Source organism: Leuciscus leuciscus, assembly GCF_965113295.1.
Source record: "Leuciscus leuciscus genome assembly, chromosome: 3".
NCBI lineage: Eukaryota > Metazoa > Chordata > Actinopteri > Cypriniformes > Leuciscidae > Leuciscus > Leuciscus leuciscus.
Genome location: NC_138727.1, coordinates 54,384,445 through 54,399,641, shown reverse-complemented (window position 1 = coordinate 54,399,641; position 15,197 = coordinate 54,384,445). Strand labels below are relative to the sequence as shown.

Genomic DNA, 15,197 nt, shown 5'->3' with positions numbered 1-15,197 from the left:
AATCAGAGGTGGAGATTCCAGGGGTCAGAAAGTAAAAGTCCTGCCATATATTTATTCCACCCATGAACTCACACAGCAAAAACTCTAGTGTTAAATGAACTCTCCTGGGAGTTTATTTGGCTCCAGACTCAAGAGTGTTAAAGTTAACGAGCTAATTAAGTGATTGATTGAGTGATGATTGACCATTATTGAAGACACCTGATGTTAACAAGCAGAATCACTGAAGGAGAAAAATCACAATTTTAGACACCGTTATGGAGATCAGTGTTTGATTTAGTTGGGCAGTTGACCTTCAAATGATTATCTTTAGATTTTGTTTGGCTATTGATCTGAGTTATTACAGCCAGATGATCAAAAAGAAAAGGTGATCAGGTGGTGTTGGTTATATTTGAACATAATCATAATTTGATCTGAATCACTGAACTCAATTAGAGCCTAATCTCTGACTTAAATGTATATCGGTCATTACAACATCACAGTAATTCTACAGATTAAGTTCCAGATTTTTCAATATAATTCAAATTATTTCTTAAAAGTTGTTCTGATAAAGAAAAAGAAAATCTTTCTTTAAGGCACACACAGACATCAAGATTCAGTGTATGAATCTCAACAATGGTGACAAAAAGAATATTCAATTAGGAAAACAAGACAATTCAGATCATAATTTATTCATACCGCAATGCATTATGGGAGCCATGGATGAGTTTTGATTGGTGGCACCCAGAATGCACTGCAACATGCTTTATTATTGTCACCATTGTTGAGATTCATACACTGAATCTTGATGTCTGTGTGTGCCTTAAAGAAAGATTTTCTTTTTCTTTATCAGAACAACTTTTAAGAAATAATTTGAATTATATTGAAAAATCTGGAACTTAATCTGTAGAATTACTGTGATGTTGTAATGACCGATATACATTTAAGTCAGAGATTAGGCTCTAGTTGAGTTCAGTGATTCAGATCAAATTATGATTATGTTCAATTATAACCAACACCACCTGATCACCTTTTCTTTTTGATCATCTGGTTGTAATAACTCAGATCAATAGCCAAACAAAATCTAAAGATAATCATTTGAAGGTCAACTGCCCAACTAAATCGAACACTAATCTCCATAACGGTGTCTAAAATTGTGATTTTTCTCCTTCAGTGATTCTGCTTGTTAACATCAGGTGTCTTCAATAATGGTCAATCATCACTCAATCAATCACTTAATTAGCTCGTTAACTTTAACACTCTTGAGTCTGGAGCCAAATAAACTCCCAGGAGAGTTCATTTAACACTAGAGTTTTTGCTGTGTGAGTTCATGGGTGGAATAAATATATGGCAGGACTTTTACTTTCTGACCCCTGGAATCTCCACCTCTGCTGACAATATGTTTTGATGATAAATATCATCATGTAGTGACCTGATTCACTGATGTCATTCAGAGTCTAAATCTTTGACTGTATTCTTGATGACTCATTTTAGTATTGGTGATTGTAGCTCTGAGATTCTACAGTTTGAGATTCAACAGTAATATGAAAAATATTGAACATATTTTGTGCAAAGAAGGTTTTTGTGTTAAAACACACAGACATAGAGTATCAGCATATGAATCTCAACAATGGTGACAATAAACAAACTAGTGATGAACAGATCAATTCTGAACATCACAAAATAAACTACTAAAGTCAGAACAAAACAATAGCAAAATAAAAGCCAACAGAAAAAACAATGAAAATTACAGGACAATTCAGCTGCATAATTTATTCATGCTGCAATGCATGATGTCAGCCATTGATGCGTTCTGATTGGTGGCTCCCATCATGCACTGCAACATTAAGCGTTTGTTTGATTGTCACCATTGTTGAGATTCATATGTAGATTCTTGATGTCTGTGTGGGATTTCAATTCTTTCAGATCATTAAAATATTGCTGGAAGTAACTACTGTAGTGAAAAATTAATAAAACTTTTGGAAAATCAATTTATAATGATGGGTGCAATCATTAAATCTGGTCACTAGTAATTTCACCATCAAAACAAAACCAGGGCTGCATTTGCAAAAGCATCTAAAACTTAACTTGGTTGCAGACCAACTGCAACAAATGGTCTGTACAATTAAATTAGACTTGCGATGCTTTCAGGAAACACAGTCAAAGTCATAGTTTCTCTTCCCACAACACATATGCTCTATAAGCACAGAGTTGGAACAGCCAGAGAAATACTAATGTTTAAAAGTAAAGGGTCAAGCGCCCAACTAAAGCAACCACTGGTCACCATAATGGTGACATGAAACGAAACATTCCATCAAACATTACCATCTAAACTTCTGTTAAATCTAAATAAGACTATGTGTAGATGTATGACAGAAATAAAGTCAAACTGGTAAAATAATAAGTGCAATAATTGCTCGAAAGTCAGTTGTAGTTCTTGTGTTTCTCTTTTTTCTGTTCTTGTTTGTCTTTCCTTCAGTGAGTCTGCTTGTTATCATCAGGTGTCACCACTAATGGCCAATCATCACTTAATTAATCACTTAATTATCTCATTAACTTCAACACTGCTTCAGTGTTAACTTAATTATCTCATTAACTTCAACACTGCTTCAGTGTTAACTTAATTATCTCATTAACTTCAACACTGCTTCAGTGTTAATTTTAACACTCTGTAGAGTGGGACCATATGTGCTCTGAGCAGTGTTGATTTAACACTGGGGAATTTACTGTGTAGAAGATCTATTAATTAATGTGAAGTATGGTGATAAGAAAAAAAGACGGTATGTAATGGAAAAGTCAGGGATAATTTCGAACAACGAATGATCAAATTATAAAACTTTTCGGGTTAGATTTTATTAAACAGATTTTAATTAAATAGCTTTAGAAGTAAAACCATTTCCTGACAAAATATTGTGATTAATTGAAAAAAGCTACATATACAAATACATAGTGTTATGATTGTATGTGTTATTCTGATAATTTTGTTATTAATGGGTACAGTCTATCCTAGGGATGAACAAAATATGCAGATGGTACGAGTGACGGAAGTTGCAATTATAATCATTTACGTTTTTCTCACTATATGCTTTGAGCTATGTCTGGGATGACTGAGGGTCTGGTTCTCAACCAGGAAAATGCGATAACAATGTTTGTTCATTTTTAGCCCAGTTTCAGACAAAATGCTTATTTATTTGTTACAAGCTTTTTACTTTAAAAAAAATCGTATTTCTTTCAAAGTTCAAGTAGAGTGATCAGGTATACGAAAAAAATCAGACATGAAGGGTATAACTGTTCTTGAATTAAGACTTGAATTAATTCTATTCTTAAAGATTTAATAGTATAATGGGTTTGATTAGAAAACAAGAGTGAATTTTTCTATGTTGTTTATCAGAGAATGATAAAGAGGAGGAATTTGTTGTGGAAAAATTCATCTTTTCTTTGTATTTTATTTTCAATGATTTAACAAACGAATGCCATGCGTTCTTTGGCTGTATTTTGAGTTTCTTTTATGATATTGATACAGCTGCAGGGTGTGTGTGTGTGAGATTTCAGAGGTAAGGAGATTCCCGTGCTGGGGAGGGGTCAAGGGGGGTCCCTTTTGTTCCTTGGGCTGTGAACCCAATTGCTCCACATCCGTTTACAAGCAACATAATGCAACACTCTGTTGGTTAACTGTTACAATAATCCGTATCAGTACATCTCCCTTTTTTTTTAACTATAACTTAAACAAGGTCTGTCAACTTTAACAGCACTTACTCATAATAACAGCAAAAAACAAACAAACAAAAAAGTTAGTTCAACACAATCTTGCTGCGTATTTCTAACATTAGCTGCACAAAACTTTGTTGCATATAACTAAGTAAATACTTAGTAAATGTGACCGATCACGGAAAGTAGGGACACAAGTCGGTTCTGGGGAATTTTGAGTTATTCACGGATTCTGAAAGTGTAGTCTCCAAGCTTTCCAACGATGTGTAACACATGAAAATCTGATAATATTTGGAGAAGTTGTGGCCATTTGAAGGTAGGCACTCAAAAAAGCTCAAAGGGAAGAAAACCGCCTCTAAAGATTGTGCAGTTCTCACCTCTCTCTCCTGCTGGGAGTGACAATAGGGCTCATTTACATCTCATTTAGATAAGCCATGCCCCCTGTAAAGCTCCCCTGTAAAGCTGTAAAGCACAGGGGGGAGCAGAAAGGTCAGGAAAATGTGCCATCAAAGAAAAAAAATATAAAGTTTGCAAACAGGTAATATATAAATAAATGTCTCTTAGCATCTACCGATAAAACTGTATAGGCAACTCTTGTGTACACTGAATAAAAAAATAAGATAAACTCTAGACAATGTTCAAATCAAAAACAGGATGTGCTATGTGATATAAATGTTGAAATAACGAAATTTTGGTCGGCAGGAAAAATGGTAAAAAGTACCGTTTGGTTTGAAAATGCGTACCGAAAACCGAACCGAAAGCCTTGTATGTATATATATATATATATATATATATATATATACATACAAGGCTTTCGAGTAGGCTATATATGAGTAGGCTATGAATCCAAGTATGAATCAAAATAGATTTTATTGCCATTGTCAATGTGTAACGGTCACCAGCTGGAGTGCCCTTGAGAAACGGTCACCAGCTGGAGTGGCCTTGAGAGCCACCAGAGGGCACTCCACACCTGACTCTCATGTTCACTCACAGACTACATCTCCCATCATTCTCTGCCTGGACTCATCAGCACTCATTATCACATTCACCTGTATCTCATCTTCTTGTTTAGTTCACCCCATATAAGCCTGGTTCACCCCATCACTCACTGCAAAGTTTTGTATGTTGTTGCACTGCACTTCTGAGCGTCTTTCCCTGGTTTTCATGTCTCTTGGTTTTTGGATGTCTTGCCTGTTCCGTGGATTACTCTCTTGCCTCTGACCCCTGCCGGTTTTGTTTTGTTTTGTTTGTTTGTTTGTTTGTTTGTTTGTTTGGACTGTCTACTTGTGTTTTGACCCATTGCCTGTTTATTGGATTTCGTATTTGGATTACCCCTTAATAAAGCTGCATTTGGATCCTCAACCTGTCTCGGAGCAGTCGTAACAGAAAACTTTGCCACACCTAGATCCAGCAGCGACGACCGACCGACCAACCATGAATCCAGGAGCACAGATTATGTGTCTCCGTCAGGGAGACAGGCCCATTGAGGAATACATCATGGACTTTTTGGAGCTGGCTCACTTGTCCTGCATGAACGAGGTATGTTTAATGATCTTTTTCCGTGGAGGACTATCTGAGCCGTTCAGCTCCCTTATGCCACTTCATCACCCTGGCTGGACCCTGGCCCAATATATAAATCTGACTCTGCAGTTGTGTGGATCTCCCTTCACCGTTGGCCAAATGGAGGAGGATTCACCCTTAACTTTTTTTGGGGGGGGGGCTATACAGCTGAAGCTCCGTCGGCCATGGAGCTTGGCCCACCGCAGACCACACCATCAGCCAGCACAACTGCGTCCACTGGACCCGTCCAAGGGTGGAGAGGACTGGTGTCCAAGCTGGCCGATCTGCCACTGACATCTGCCCGAGCAGCCGATATCCCGAGATTTTTAATGGTCTCAGTGCTCTCAATTCCCCAGGCCGCCATGCCAGAATCTCGTCCTGCCGAGCCAGAGCTTCACGTCAGTCCTGCCGAGCCAGAGCTTCACGTCAGTCCTGCCGAGCCAGAGCTTCACGTCAGTCCTGCCGAGCCAGAGCTTCACGTCAGTCCTGCCGAGCCAGAGCTTCACGTCAGTCCTGCCGAGCCAGAGCTTCACGTCAGTCCTGCCGAGCCAGAGCTTCACGTCAGTCCTGCCGAGCCAGAGCTTCACGTCAGTCCTGCCGAGCCAGAGCTTCACGTCAGTCCTGCCGTCAGTCCTGCTGAGCCAGAGCTTCACAACGTCACGTCTGCCGTCAGTCCTGCTGAGCCAGAGCTTCACAACGTCACGTCTGCCGTCAGTCCTGCTGAGCCAGAGCTTCACAACGTCATTCAGAGACGGTTCACGTCACGTCTGCCGATCCAGAGACTGTTCACGTCACTTCTGCCAATCCAAGTGATCCAGAGACTGTTCACGTCACTTCTGCCGATCCAGAGACTGTTCACGTCACGCCCGCCGAGCCAGTGTCTCCGGACAAGATGGCCACCGCCGCCGAACCAGTGTCTCAGGACAAGATGGTCTCCGCCGAGCCAGTGTCTCAGGACAAGAGGGCCGCTGCCACTGCCGAACCACCCGTGCGCTCAGCTATTTTTATTTATTTATTTTCTCTCGGGCGCTCGCGCCTTTGAGTTCATAAAAGCTCAGGTGAGTAAGAATCACTCAACAAACACGGTGAGTAATGTCTTGTCCTGTTATTATCATGCGTCGCGTCTGAATGCGTTGTTGTTTTTGGAGCTCTATCGATTTGATTTATAATTCTTGATTTTTCTCTTAACTCGCTTACAACGAACATTTTCTGCTTTTCCTCACTGAGAAGCACTACTGCTCAAACCTCATAGTTACAACGCGGACTGTTGAGCAGACGCGTCTCAAGCCTATTAGTGATCCAACGCTGGATACTCTTAAAGGTTCTCCACACTCACTTACAAACAAATTTTGTATTTATTTTTTCGCCTATCGTGTGTCTACTCTACACCCCTACCACTAAAAAACCTAAAAAACCTCATAGCTACAACGCGGACTGTTGAGTAGAGCGTCACAAGCCTATTAGTGATCCAACGCTGGATACTGCATACAACCACGTTGCATGAATTTAAGCATAAACTCAAAACCCTTTTGTTTAATCTGTATTATCAGTCATGAAAATGTTAATTTGACATAACACAGTCACAATGTTAACCTAGGTACCAATAATCTATTGCATCTTTACTCCAACTGCCCACCATGCTGTCTGTGATTAATGTTTGTTGCCTCTGTTTTATGTTTGTATTGCAAATGTAATGCGATTTGCAACTGCAATCGCCCATTACTTGGACTGGGCAAATGTCCATTGTCCGTTTATTTGTAAATTGCTTGTTATTTACTGTCATTGTGAAGCGTCCTTGAGCTTGGGAAAGGCGCTATATAAATTAAACTTAAACTTATTATTATTATACTCTTAAAGGTACGTCCGTGGATCACGGCTGAACGCGTCTTCTCCACACTCACTTACAAACAAACATTTTTTTTTCGCCAATCGTGCGTCTACTCTACACCCCTACCACTAAAAAATAAATAAATAAAAAATAATAAAATAAAATAAAATAAACAGATTATATCCAAGACTTCAGTCATAAATTGTGACCTGATCCAGCAAAATGAGTCACAGTGACCCAAATTGAAAAATTGACATTTTGATATTAATGGAAAGAGGAGACCATAAGCTTTCAAATGATATCCTAGTCAAAGTCATACCTTGAATGGTTGTAAAGATATACACATTTTAATTATGGTCGTCTGCCCTCTTATTCCAATTGAAAACCTGAGAAAATCGCTTTTAAAGTTTTTTGCCCGTTTTTTGTTCAAAATCCATTGCATTTAAAGTGATAAACTATTTATTTTACAGCTTAATTTGACCAAAGACATTAATATATATAAATATATATAAATGCTATTACAGTAAACCAGACTGAAGCTCATTTTTTTTTTAAAAGTTTTTATTTGAATAAATAATTAAAAAGGCACTTTTACAAAAATTTACTAAAATCAGAAAAATTTAACAGAGGTGCTACAGTTTTGCGTGTGTGAGTGTGTGTGAGTGTGTGTGAGTGTGTGTGAGTGTGTGTGTGAGTGTGTGTGTGTGTGTGTGTGAGTGTGTGTGTGAGTGTGTGTGTGAGTGTGTGTGTGAGTGTGTGTGTGAGTGAGTGTGTGAGTGTGTGTGAGTGTGTGTGAGTGTGTGTGAGTGTGTGTGAGTTAGTTGACAATAACAGTGTAACAAACTCATAACGAAGATACCAACATTTAAATATTGGCTTAAAATAAATAATAAACACATTGTAATGGATTCTCGTTGCAGATAAATACACTCACACAATAATTGCACTCACTTACATCCATACACAATAAATACACTCACTCAGATTCAAGCTCTTTTCTTCTTAGCTGGGCAGGGAGAGGGACAACTTACTTTCTCAACTGGCGGTTTTGGGCATGTAATGTCCTTTGTATTTTCTGTGCAGAACTCACGGATATTTTTGTACAGATAACTCTTTATTTTCAAATCCAGGCCAGGGGGCTTGATGACAGGGGGTCTCTGGATTGGTGGTGCGTCGTCTTGGAGCAAGCATATTCCTTGTTCCTCAGAGGTGGCAAAGGCCTTGTAAAATACCCAGCCAGGATGGTCACTGCTCATTCTGAAAAACACAGGGGAAAACTAGTTGTAAAAGATCCATTCACTATTATACACAAATACCCATGTAACAGAAGCACACACACACACACACACACACACACAGCACTTGAGCATAATAGACATATGCCATTAGTATTATAGTACCATAAATTACAAACCGATAATGCTGGTGTCGGGTTATTCCTGGGAGATGTCGGAAGAATGGCTTCAGGAATGACTGCCAATCACGCTGCTTCACTATGACTTCCCCATCTTCCCTACCAACCAGTTGCGGGATGTTAACTCCAGTCAGTGTGCTGCTTCGAACAACATCAACAATATCGTCCAGACATGATACCATCTTTCGGCGATAGCTTTGTTTCACCAAGCCAAATGCCCAATCTGGTGCAAACTTTGTATGGCCCACAATGAGGAAGTTCAATGAAATTGTTTCATGGAATCCATTGAGAACTCTCCATAGCAGGTACTGTAGTACAGTATTGTTCTTGTTCTGGCCTACACAGTTGTCACAATGTAGCTGGACATGCTTTTCACCCATGCCATATTGAGTGAAGAAATTATCCAGGAATGACACCACAGCATTTGGCCCTTTGGTGATGCATACACTCTCATCGATAAGGTAGTTAACCTGTCTTGGAATAGCCTCACAGTTAATGCCAAACAAGCCACATTTTCGAGGGGTCAAGAAGTACATAGGACCGGGCTGAAGTGGATTGGAGGGAAAATGCACCTGCTGAGCAAAATCAAACGAGTAATGCATTGTGATTTCTCGGGAGCATGGATCACAAGGACCGAGTTCATGAATGCCAAGGTCTTTTACAGTATCCTTGGCTTTCTGAACCATGTCTTGGTACAGTGAGCGTTCTAATATCACTTTCATGAGGTGGTCTTCCTGTTTTCTGCATCGCTCCGATTTCTCTGCTTCGGTCAGGTTGGCAGACTTGTAGATGGTCGAGTTGTTTTTTTGGCATTCCCAACACAAGTCAGTCATTGGCTTCGTCTGGACTATGTAGGGCACAAGGGTCTTCCACAGGCGCCGAAAGGTCACAATGTTGACCACCCGATGTTCTGATAAAACAAAGTTTGGGAAGAACTTCCTCAATTTGAGTTTGATGCACTATTACAGTTTTTTGCAGTCGCTAAGACACATTTCTCAATACTTAAGTCACTTTTTCAAAACTTTTTTATTTTTTGTACTTTGGAATTACTATAAATCTGACATAAAAAGACATAAAATATATAAAGTATACTGCATCATGTCTGATTCATTCTAGTAACATATATTACAGTGAATTCTAAACCGTGGAGAGGAAGAAGAAAGAAAGCATTTACAGAGGGTAACATTGTATAAAGTTACCTTTTGTTAGTGTTTTTAGGTCATTGTGTTGTGGGTGACAAAGTGTGTTTGTTGGCTTTAAACCTTTGCTAGTGTTGTGTAAGAATGTGTTGATTTGAGACATGAATGAAGTGATTTGGTAGTGTTACTGCATTTTGAATGTGAAATGAACTGCTGTGGCGAGCTGAAAGTTAGTTAGGAGAACTGTGTGAAGAAGAGTTTTGAAAAAGTGACTTAAGTATTGAGCAATGTGTCCTAGCGACTGTAAAAAACTGTAATGCACTTTAAAACTTTTCCATCAATTACAGTCTATCATTAACTGACAAGCCTTTCACTAAAGATCACTCAGCAAGCATAGGCTACATGTGAAAACTAATGAATAGCATTCATTATCACATTGTTATGTTATTTTTCAGCATAATAGGTTTATCAATTCAACACTGAAATGCTCATTAATAAAGAATACATACCTCCTGACCTAACTGCCAGTTCATAGGCACGAAAAACTGTGGCCTTGGTGTAATGAATGTAGCCAGGGACTCGACCTGGAAGAACCAGTCCGTGAAGCTCCGCGAAGTTTACGATGAATGACACCACACGACAGATGTCATCATGCGTGAGCAGGCGCTTGTCGGATTTCTGACGGCCACCGGATGTTTTTACACGGGGGGTCAACCCATGTTCTTTGTAATGCTGCAGGAGAGCTGTCAACTTCCCACTAAGCAAAATGATGTCCGAAAGACGTCTTTTCAACGTCTTTGTCACAAAAATCGGACGTTGAAAAGACGTCCACTGAGGGTCTAGAATGAAAGTTGATATGACGTCTTTTTTCGACGTGTTCTGCACGTCCGATATAGACGTTCATCGAACCTTCGTACAAGGTTAAACACTAGTTCAGATGTGGCCATTGTGGACATATTTCAACATCATTTATTGTCTCATTTAGACATAATTACTTTGACTATTGCTGTCAGATGATCTTAGTGAGAATTAACAGAGGTTTAGATGTTGATATTTGTTTAATTTGAAGTGTCACCATTGTGGTGATCAGTGATTGCTTTAGTTGGGCTCTTGGTCCCCTTTCTTTTACTTAAACTTTTCTTTGGCTGCTGTAAGAGTGTGTTTGTGTAACACAATTGTTGTGGCAGAGGATGCCTAGAAAAAGTTTGAGTGTCATCAGCTCAATGTTGATGATGACATAATCATCACAAAATGGGCATCTAATATTGTTTAAAGTTTTGTATTTATATTTGGGATTAATAACCACCATCCTTGTGGAACTGCAATATTGGTGCCAAAAGCATTAAAATTATCACTTATTTGAAGGTGTATAAAAAGCATGTGCACATGATGTTTTGAGCAAATGTATCAAATAGTCACACACAGACATCAAGATTTTGGATATGAATCACAACAACGGTGACAAAAAAACAAAACAAAAAAAAGCTTCATCCTGCAATGCATGATGGGTAGCTTTCATAGTAGAAAACTCATCCTTGATTCTCAAGCTTTTTTGTTTTGATTGTCACCGTTGTTGTGATTCATATCCAAAATCTTGATGTCTGTGTGTGACTATATGATATTCTTGCTCAAAACATGTGCACATGATTTTTATCCACCTTCAAATAAGTTATAATTTTAATGCTTTTGGCACCAATATTGCAGTTCCACAAGGATGGTGGTTATTAATCCCAAATATAAATACAAAACTTTAAACACAATATTAGATGCCCATTTTGTGATGATTATGTCATCATCAACATTGAGCTGATAACACTTCAAACTTTTTCTAGGCTTTCTCTGCCAAAACAATTGTGTTACACAAACACATTTTTACAGCAGCCAAAGAAAAGTTAAAGTAAAAAGAAAGGGGACCAAGAGCCCAACTAAAGCAAACACTGATCACCACAATGGTGACACTTCAAATTAAACAAATATCAACATCTAAACCTCTGTTAATTCTCACTAAGATCATCTGACAGCAATAGTCAAAGTAATTATGTCTAAATGAGACAATAAATGATGTTGAAATATGTCCACAATGGCCACATCTGAACTAGTGCTTAACCTTGTACGAAGGTTCGATGAACGTCTATATCGGACGTGCAGAACACGTCGAAAAAAGACGTCATATCAACTTTCATTCTAGACCCTCAGTGGACGTCTTTTCAACGTCCGATTTTTGTGACAAAGACGTTGAAAAGACGTCTTTCGGACATCATTTTGCTTAGTGGGTTCTTTTGGCTTATGCTAAAATAAAAACAAGAACAACCCACTGTCACTAAAATGCAGAGCAATGCATTTCGCCATAATAGCTAGTTCTGAATTAAGAGCTGCTTACATTTTTAAGTTACTTACCAATGTAAAAACTTGAATGTCTCTCGACAGACTCTCTTGCCATTAACGTAATTTTCTGTCCTTTGGTGCTGACGCTCTTGCTGCACTTTCTTCTTTGAGCATCTTGTCATCTTGGAATTGTGAAAGTGGCAACTCAGTTTCCCCAACAGGACCAGGTCTTTCTCGTATTCGGTGAGAGAGGCCATAGACAGACGTATCTCGTAAACGAAATCTTCATCAAATGACCGACAACACGGCTCTCCATCGTTGAGTTTACACCCGTTACAGCAAAATGCACGTATTTTTTCTAACTCGTCATCTCGCTCACTACAAACTGCTTCACAACTAGACATGACCCTGTTAACTTCCCCGACATCAGTCACAGGCTGCTCAACGTTTTCATCATCTTCATCGTGATCCTCTTCCACAGGGCTGTCACTTTCGCTATTGCTGTCATCAGAGGATGGCACGTCTTCAGATCCAAAAAAATCACTGACAAGCCTCAGCCACTCTTGCTGACCAGCAGCAGAACTTAGGTTAGAAGCCTCCAGTGAGTTCAACGCTGTGGCGACTTTGTTCTCTTTTGACAGCGACATTTCTCAAATTCTTAATATTATTTACCGGTTATCTTTCTGAGGAGATCTGCTGGCTTGTTTATACAGCGCGCTGCGAGTCTGACGGGAGGATGGCTGGACCAATCGCGTGCCGATCTTTTGTTTGTGTACATTTCTAAGCTTTTTGATTGGTTCTATACAACGTGTAACACCATATTTGGAGAGCAGAGATAATGACGTTTGAGGGGATACCCGGGAAATCCTCAGAGGTGAAGAGAGCGGTTGAGTGTTCATTTCCAGCGAATTTAGTAAAACTTTGTAAACTTTAATAGTCATTTAAATACCTTTACTCAATTATCTGGACTACAAAACTTTGGGAGATTATTTTTGAATGTCTATTCTTTGAAATTAGCTCACAAAAAAAAAAATCTCTTATTTCATTGTTTTTCCACATAATTGCCCATAACTTAAAATGGAACGTTGCGACTTCCGACTCATTTCGCTAGATCGGGTCACAATTAGTATTAATATTGATAGCATCACTGGTAACTTCGTTGCTAACTCACTGTCCATCTGTTAAAATGGCGAATATATCAGATGTAAGTAGTCTACCTTTTGGTGCAGGTGAGGACACATTTGAGCTGCACGCACTGCAGTCTGAGCTGGAATCTGTTGAGAAACAGATCCACGACCTTTTATTGAGACAGGCCGAGCTGAGAGACCGGTGTTTGGCTCTTGAAACATCACGCACCGATGCACACAAATCAGTGTTTAACGTTACTAACCCGCTGACTCCGACCGCGTCTACTCCGTGCGTTCCTCAGCATCGGTCGCAATCAGCCATGGTCTCGTTCACTCCGGCTCCAACACGCCACCACGAAGCCTGGGTGGTTCCGCAGCGGAAGACGCGAGTCAGGTTTAGACCAAGACTTTCTCCGACCCTCCCGGTTTTCGAGTTATCCACACAAAACCGCTTCTCCCCTCTACGCGAAACAGAACGCGATGCTGTGATCATCGGCGATTCCATCGTTCGGCACGTACACGCTACGTGCTGGTGCTCGTGTTTCTGAAATCGCTGCTCGCGTTCCCGAGATCCTGAACGGTGACGAGCGCGTCGGAACTGTGGTCCAGCACGCGGGAGTGAACGACATCAGGCTGCGCCAGACGGAGATTCTGAAGAAAGACTTCAGGAATCTAATCGATACGGTACGCAGCACATCGCCTGAAACAACGATCATTGTGTCAGGACCGCTTCCCACGTACCGATTAGGGCATGAAAAGTTCAGCAGATTATTTGCGCTAAATGAATGGTTAATGTCATGGTGCAATGAGCAGAAACTGCTCTTTGTAAATAATTGGAATCTGTTTTGGGAGCGTCCTAGGCTTTTCCGTGCTGATGGCTTACACCCAAGCAGATTCGGAGCCGATCTTCTGTCAGATAACATCTCCAAAATGTTAAATACCCTTTGACTAGTAACCAAAAGTCCAAATCATAGTCTCTGCTGCACCAATTTAACTGATATAAATACTAGTGTAGAACATTGCATAGAAACCGTGTCTATTCCTCGTTTAGTGAGATCAAATAATAAATCTACTGCAGGATCTAGGAAAAATCTAATTGTTATTAAAACAGAAAATGTTGCTATTAGTAAACAAAAACTATTTCTAAAGCTAGGTCTTCTAAACATTAGATCACTCACACCTAAGGCAGTTATTGTAAATGAAATAGTCACAGATAATAGCTTCGATGTACTTTGCCTTACTGAAACCTGGCTTAAACCAAATGATTATTTCGGTATTAATGAGTCTACTCCTCCTGGATACTGTTATAAGCATGAGCCCCGTCTGATTGGTCGTGGCGGAGGTGTTGCAACCATTTATAGAGATATTCTAAATGTTACTCAGAAAACGGGTTATAAGTTTATTTCATTTGAAGTACTTGTACTAAATGTTACGCTCTTAGATGTTAGAAAAACATCCCTATTATCTCTAGCCTTGGCTACACTGTTAGACCTTACCGGGTTTTTTTACAGTAAAATACTGGCAACACTGTTGCCAGTAAAATACTGTTAATTGTACAGTTCTTTACTGTAGTCTAGTTTGTTTCTGTAAAAATGCACTAAATTCTAATTCAAATGAACTAATTACACTTGCAGAAACCGACTGCCTTAAATTGACCAACTGTCATTTTAGTATTAACTAAAATGTATAATGCATTAATAATGTGAGCAAAGTAAAACTGTGAACTTCTTTCATTTGAGACCACTAAAAAACTATTGTACATAAAAAGATTTCCACTGGACCAGCAACTACACAGTCACTGTCTGTTAAATAAAGCAACATGCAGCATATCATCAATGTTTGTTGATCTTCTCCTGGACTGAAGCACAGGCTCTACTCTTCTGCACAATGGTGACCCAAAAAAATAATTTTACAGTAAACTACTGGCAACAGTGTTGCCAGTATATACCTGTTTTATAACTTACAGTTTATTACTGTTAAAATACATTTTGTGGGTGTGTCTTTTTATCTTACACTGTTAACCCTTTCAACCCCACAGGAAATCCACACTACAATGAGTAAAAAGTAACATTGAGACAGTGTTGCAGTGAGATAATTAAGTGAATATGTAAGTGATTGTT

At 39.3% G+C, this 15,197-nt stretch overlaps 2 protein-coding genes across 3 annotated transcripts in view; one reads left to right on the top strand and one right to left on the bottom strand.

The window, feature by feature from the left end:
* The window catches only part of LOC309493862 (complement C3-like), a 217,148-nt gene that overhangs the window by 165,037 nt on the left and 36,914 nt on the right, over nucleotides 1-15,197 (top strand). Inside the window, exon 6 of one of the 2 annotated variants that reach the window (XM_082163136.1) lies at nucleotides 5,029-5,104. The exons of the other annotated variant lie outside the window; for it this stretch is intronic. Coding sequence (XP_082019262.1) covers nucleotides 5,029-5,089 — 61 coding nt within the window. The 3' untranslated portion in view covers nucleotides 5,090-5,104. Of the gene's footprint in view, nucleotides 1-5,028; nucleotides 5,105-15,197 lie in introns of those variants that run through there. 2 annotated transcript variants of the gene reach the window in all.
* LOC309494718 (uncharacterized protein) lies at nucleotides 8,059-9,477 on the bottom strand (the record flags this gene model as incomplete). The annotated part of the gene is made up of 2 exons (XM_082164129.1): nucleotides 8,487-9,477; nucleotides 8,059-8,329 (listed from the first exon to the last, which is right to left on the bottom strand). The coding sequence occupies exons 1-2, from the start codon at nucleotides 9,317-9,319 to the stop codon at nucleotides 8,059-8,061; spliced, it is 1,104 nt and encodes a 367-aa protein (XP_082020255.1). The 5' UTR covers nucleotides 9,320-9,477.